Source organism: Arachis hypogaea, chromosome 5, assembly GCF_003086295.3.
Source record: "Arachis hypogaea cultivar Tifrunner chromosome 5, arahy.Tifrunner.gnm2.J5K5, whole genome shotgun sequence".
NCBI lineage: Eukaryota > Viridiplantae > Streptophyta > Magnoliopsida > Fabales > Fabaceae > Arachis > Arachis hypogaea.
The window spans coordinates 110,307,382-110,314,685 of record NC_092040.1 but is presented as its reverse complement, the minus strand read 5'-3'; the positions used below and the strand labels follow the sequence as shown (position 1 = coordinate 110,314,685).

At 27.5% G+C, this 7,304-nt stretch overlaps 1 protein-coding gene across 1 annotated transcript; it reads right to left on the bottom strand.

Annotated features, from left to right (window-relative positions):
- Positions 1–1,037: 1,037 nt before the first annotated feature.
- Positions 1,038–6,457, bottom strand: LOC112799852 (clavaminate synthase-like protein At3g21360). The gene is made up of 3 exons (XM_025841853.3): positions 5,982–6,457; positions 4,657–4,910; positions 1,038–1,580 (listed from the first exon to the last, which is right to left on the bottom strand). Exons 1-3 carry the CDS (start codon positions 6,345–6,347, stop codon positions 1,235–1,237), a joined length of 966 nt encoding a protein of 321 aa, XP_025697638.1. The 5' UTR covers positions 6,348–6,457; the 3' UTR covers positions 1,038–1,234.
- Between the last annotated feature and the right edge of the window lie 847 nt (positions 6,458–7,304).

Here is a 7,304-nt window from a genome sequence, read left to right as displayed (position 1 = left end):
ACCCAAGTGAACATGAGGGATCGATATGTCTAAATTTTGAAAAGGTTAGGAGTTTAAATATATTTTCAAATCTTCAATGGCTTAAATGTCCATAGATCAAAAGATCAAAGAGCTATTTGACCTTTTCTCTTAAGTATATCTTGTGCTGTCATTTTGTCAAATTGATGCTTAAGTTTTTCATTTTGTCAAAATTAACAACAACTAATATAAAATCACAGAAATCAAACCAAATTACATTAATTACAAAAATCACAACAATGCTATAATAATAATTAAAATCACAGAAATTATAGAGAGGATGTTACCGGAAGAGAGAGGCTGATGACGATGATGAAAAACGAGAAAGACGACGAGAAAGACAGTGACGCTCTCTAGAACGAGGAAGACGGCGACGCTCTCTAATGCGACGAAGTTCTCCTCGAGACCTCGACTGGGTGAGGCGCGCGCGAATGCTGCGGTGATCTTGGCAGGGCGCCGTGGAGGAAGCTTCTTCGTCTTATTTGCTTGATATAAAGAGATGAGTGTGAAAAAAAGAAGAATGAGATACTAACACAAAGAAGAGACATGAAAGTTGGGTGAGAAACCCAGAAAAAACAAAGAACAAGTGATTTTTTTTAGTATTTTTTAGATTTGTTTATTTCTTTTTTGGTATGAATGATTGATTAGAGTTCATCGAAAATGTCAATAAAATTGAAATAATTTCTTTTAACAAAGATAAACAATTAAATGTGTTTTTGTTTTTGTTATTTAAATTTTGAAACTATACAATTAAACAATTTAATTAATCTAAAAATAATTTTTGTCTAATATATAAAAAAATATTTAAGTTTTTTAAAAAATTAAATAAAAAAATATTTTTTATTTTTATAAATTATACAAATGTTTTAGCAAAATTAGTGATATATTATATATATTTTTTTAAAAATTGGATATTGACGTGGTTTCACATGTCATATTATTATTTATCCACTTTTTTTAAGTATCAATACGTATGAATTTCATCCTATCAAAGTAAACACCTACTTAACATAGCATGATAACATAACACAACGCTATATTACTTGACGCAACAAACATAAAAATATGCTCCAGCATCACATTACTTATTATTTATTATTTACTTATTTATCTTTGAGGGATGACAACACACTTAGTCAGATACTAATGGCTTTTATTCCCAATCCCCATCGTCATATGCACTGCATATATTGAACACATGCATCAAATACCAAAACTACTTGCATGTAGCAACTAAGACCTTTCTAGGAGGAAGGGAAGGCCTTCTTCCATGGAGCAAAGCCAAGTTGTCAAGGAACAGAACATCTCCCTTCTCCCATTTGAACTGGATGCTTTCTTCTTCGATGATTTCTGCACACCTTTTCACCACATTTTCTGGGATTTCTGTTCCGTCCGCCATCTTCGCCGAGCTAATCTCCCTCCCATGCATGCCTACTATTGTGTTAAACCACATTCTTCTCCCTTTTCTACCTTCAAATACCTTTGTTAAATTTCTTGGTCCAAGTATTGTTTTCAACCCACCATCTGGAAGCCACTCCAGTTCCATTCCAAAAGCTTTTGCCCTGCATCAGTTTCATTTGAACAAGTACTAAGGTTCTATGCGCCAAGCCACAAATGATAGATTACACGTTATAGAAATTATATTACATTATATTTCCATATATATATAAATGCATAAGATTACAAATGTCTTTAGTTAGTATACACTAAAATCAATTACTAATATAAAATAATATATATTAAAAATAAAATAAATTATATATATATATATATATAAATATACAGTGGCTAATTTTTTGTGTGCACATAATATTTTTATATTGTAATATTATTGTATTAGGCACATTTGCAATTAGTATATATCACTACTAATTCTATTAGACATTTTATAAAATCAATAATTTGCATACTTTCAATCATAGCCATAAAATCTTTAATTTAATTTAAAATTTTCAATTTTTAAATCACAAAGTCAGATGGAATTAAAATATATTTATTTGTTGGGTAATAACTAAATTTAGGGACCTAAATTATATAAATTTTAATCAGTCATGTTCTTATCATAAAAAAACAAATCAACTACCAAAATTATAATACTATCCAAATTAATTTTTATATTAATAAATTAAACCACAAATAGAATAAAATTCTAACAAATTCAACTTATTAATTTATCTTCTTTAATTTCTTTTGCTTCAATAAATAAGATTTATACTGCTATTATTTTAAAAAATAATAAGACTTGAATTAAATAGAAGAACGATTAAAAGATGTGCATAACACTCCTCTTTTAGTAATGACGGACATGTTTATGTAGAAGCCAACAAAATTTGTCACATGAATGTAGTTTGGCCGCTATAAGTCTTACTTCACTTCCGAAATTGAAAATTCAGATTCTTGAACTTTTTATATATAAATGAATTTTTATGTATAGAATGTAAAGTTGATAAAATACTAGTTTTACAGTACATAAAAGCTAGATGTTAAAATTGTTATGAACCTGTTTCTTTAAAAGAGTTAAAACCGTTAGATAGAAATATATGAGTAATTTTTTTCGTAAATATTTAGTAAAAAAAAAATTAACTAAAAATAACTAAAATTTATCTTATTTAATATTTATTAATTATTATTTTAGTTATTTTTTGTCTCCTTAAATATTATTGTTTTTTTTAAACGTGAATAATGTATGAATTTATTATATTTTATGCTAAAATTTTATTTTTATTTAAAAATAAAACAGGAGTAATAAAAGTTGTACTTTAAACTTTTAGTTATAAAATCTTTAATAACAGATTTAATGATCTGAACATTTGGACTATTAAATGATTTCATAACAAAACATGTTTTTTTTAAATTTTTTAATAATTGCTAAATAGTCCTTATTAATTTTAATTATAAATTAATTCTTTATATCTTATTTAATTATAAAATTTATTTTTTATTTTATAAATTATTTTTTAATCATTTATCTATCATGTTTATTAATAATAAAAAATTAAAACAATAACAAATTAGAATTTCTATTAATCGTAATAAATAATTTGCAATCTTAATCGATCATAATTTTATCATTGATCCATTACACATGTATTGGATTGGAAAAATCGTGTTTGTTAGAAATTCAATCGATTGGATACACAAATCAATCGATTGAAATTCAAGTTTTTTCAAACTTCAATCGATTAGAATTGATATACAATTGATTGAATTTTGCAAGGCATGTGGGGTTTTACTTATTCAATCGATTGGTTATATTACCCAATCGATTTAAGTCTTTAAAGCAATATAGATTTTCACAATTCAATCGATTGAATTGTGCAATGCGTTATATGTTACGCTTCTTCTCTAAATTTTTCTGCTCGTGATTATAAATTATTATTTTATTATTCATCTATCTTTTTTTAAAAATTTTATCTTCAATATATTTTGATTTAGATACTCTAATCTTATCTTTTTTTTTAATATTAAGATTATAAATTGGTGAATAATCTATCAACAATTACTCAATCCTACAATTAGAATTGTTTATCAATCTAATTGATTATCAATTTTTTTCATTGTTTTTGTTCATTGTTTATTCATCTACTTAATATCAAATTTTTTTCATTGTTTATCAATCTCTTTAATATCCAATATTTGTTCATCATTAATTGATAATCACAGTTGGCGATAGAGATCCAATCAATTTTTTTACTGTAGAGTTTAGAAAAAATCCATTGTTTTGATTACAAAATCGATATTAGTGAATATAATCTTTAATTTTACAATTCTTTGTTTGTATTCTTTATTCATGAAATTGATCGTGTAATAAAAAAAATAATTTTTTTATCTTTTAGTAATAGATTTTTTTAAACAAAATAAAAAAATTATTATTTTCCAAAATCCAATTTTTTAATTTTAATTTCTCAAATACGAATTATTTTATGCAGAGTAAGGCAAATTTTACTTCAAATTCTAAAAAAATGACTAACTCAAATTATTAAGTTTCACAATAGACAATGACAACTATTATCATCGTCTAAAGAATATATAAGAGTACAATAATGAGTTTTTTTTAATTTATAATGAAAAATTCTTGTTAAATGTGGTTTATTCTTATGTATTTATGTATTTCTCAAATTGCTTTGATAATTTCAATAGATTGAATAAAAAAACCCCACAAATCGATTGTTTATCAATTCCAATCTATTGAAGTTTGGAAACCTGAATTTTAATTGATTGAATTTCTAACAAATACGATTTTTTCAATCCAATACGTTAGATCAATGATAAAATTATGATCGATTAAGATTGTAAAATATTTATTACGATTAATAGAAGTTCTAATTTGTTATTGTTTTAATTTTTTATTATTAATAAACATGATAGATGAATGATAAAATAATAATTTATAAAATAAAAAATAAATTTTATAATTAAATAATATATAAAAGATTAATTTGTAATTAAAATTAAATAAAGACTATTTAACAATTATTAAAAATTTTAAAAAACATGTTTTGTTATGGGACCATTGAATGATCCAAATATTCTGGAACCATCGAATCCTATGCCTACTAACCTATATCTTCTAAAAATTTAAATTGCTAAATAAATACACATAATTATCATATAGGGTTTTTGGAGGTTTAATAATACCTTTTCTCAACTTCTTGGGGATCTGAGGTCCCAAAGGCATCTTCCCACCCTCTTCCTCTCATGGAACCAGTGTTATTTTTACCAGGAGCTGTAAATGTGTACCTCAATCCCTTCTCCTCCATTTCCTTCACCGCCTCCGGGAACTCTTCCACCATCTTTTCTGTCACCTTGAAACTCGGCACGACCGGGGTCTGTCCTCCTTCTGGGGGTGGTATCTCACAAAACAGGATAACTTTCAACGGATATTCCTTGAACTGCTCATTTAAAAACCACACTCAATTTTGTAAACATACATTATTATTATTACAGGGAAATTAGTAGACCACACAGAAAATGCATATAATTCTCCAAAATAATTTTTTTACTTGCAATTGGCCAAATTCAAAGTCAAAGATGATGTCAAAAGCTTAATTTAAAAAAAAAAAAACCTGATTCAATTAAGTTTTAGCATACAACTTGAAATATAGAATTAATAAATCATTTCATCTATTTCACCTTGCATCATCATGGCTTTCTTTAAAAAATAGCATTTACAAAAGCACAACTACTAGTTATGACATAATCTGCATATATATATATTTTATAGTTACTAGAAAGGATATACCATGAATATTTGCATAACATATAAATTGTCTATCATATATTGTCATAAGGTAAGGCTATTCTTCCTGGTTTCATCAAAGGATGAAGAATTAGATATTGACTCTATGATTAATTAAATGATGAAATTCGTTCTTGACGAGCATCTTAAATTCAGTGAAGCTTCTCTAGTTCTAATTTCTACTGTGCACAATGAAAAATTTGAAATGCTTCTTTGATATTTTTGTTGGGTTTAAAGTGGCTAGGAGAATCCAAAAGGAAAAAGATTTTAAGCTTTGGTTAGGCAAAATTTTTTAAAGAAATACAATTATCTTATTGTATTTAGTAATTAAAAAAGATTATATATTTGTGTTTGTAATTTTTTAAAAGTTATGAATATTTTAAAAGTATTTAAGCAGAATTTTTTAAAATTGATTTGTGCTTTATCAAAATTAAAATGTCTAATATAATTTTATATATTAATAAATATTCAAAATTATTATTATATTTATGTTTATTTTTATTTTTTTAAATTTTAAAACTATTCAAATATAAATTTTAAAATAATTATCTTTTAAAAATTAATTTTAATAAACTATTTTTTAAAAAAAAATTTACTAAACCAAGCCTTAAATCAATGGATCAATTGAAAAATAACAAATAAGTTAGACTTTTATTTTTTGATGAAAATTGGTCTCTAGACAATGGGTTCAATGGTGTTTCTAAAGATATACCATAAGACTTACCAAAACCATTTCATGGTGATAGTATATGAACTCCGACAGGGGACCTTCATTGGCCGTCCAAACTCTCTTGTAAATATGAGTGCGCGGCGCCGGTCCGACATAGCGAATGTCTTCCCAGCCACAGATCTCAACAATTTCATTGAATTCCTCAGCGTTCTTTACATCAAAGCCTCTTAGAAGAACAGCACTGTTCTTTATGATCATTTGTTCAAACCATTCCTTGTTGTTCTTCAGAGCCAACAACAATGATTCCAAGCCATTCTTGTTGGCCTCAGAAGGTTGTAGCACCAAAGGGATGGTTTCCCCGTCAACTAGTTTCTCTCCTTCACATTTCCCTACCTTAAAGTGTTTGCAAGAGAATTCCATGTTTTTATTACTTCCTCCTTCAATTCCCTGCCTCTCTTTTTATGTGGAATGTTTTTATGTTGTGTTAGAAAGTTTTACTTTTGTGGGTTTTAACCTTGGATGGGTTTATATATATGGGGTTCACAATTGCTATATATATATATGCTACAAATAATGACAAGAGGCAAGCTTCGACACCCTCTTACAATGATTACCATTGTCTTTATCTACCTGTTCATATGTTTTGGAAGGAATTTTAGTGTGTATATATATATATATTGAAAAGATTTATTTCAAAAAAATAAAAAGATTTTTTAATTTTTTAATAAGATGAGTAGCATAATGACACATCGCTTAAATATATTTTAAAATGATTTATGCTAAAATTGATTTATATTGTGGATAATTAATTTTCTTTTAAAATTTAAAATGTTTTTGTATTGGAAATTTTCGATACGGGTTGTGAGATAGATCTGGAATTTGTTGGTCAAGGCGGTTGCCAAATCACCTGACTAGAGCAATAGGGGGTGGTACCTGCAAAGATACCCCGACGCTTAAGTTAGAGTGGATCTGAGAGGTATAAGGTGTATGGAATGAGTGAGTATCTGACGGGGCCTCTAGCTCCCCTTATAAAGCTAGTGGTAGTTATCTCATGTTATCTTATTTGGCTAAGATAGGGGAAGTATTTGAATTCAAATGTTGGTTAGAGATTGTAGGGCCGGTTCGAACCGTCATCATCTTTTCTTATCTGATTAAGATAAGGGAAGTATTTGAATTCGAATGTTGGATAGAGATTGTAGGGCCAGTTTGGACCGTCAAAAGGAGGCTAACCTCGGGTAACCAGGTTGGAGGTCGTTCCGATGTGGGACTTGGGAACCGGATCTGTGTCTAGGCAAGGAGATCGTTGTTTGGTTTTTCCGGTCGAGGCCGGAGATTCGGGGAGTTCCAGGCTGTTTCATGGTCTGGCGAGGAGTGCGT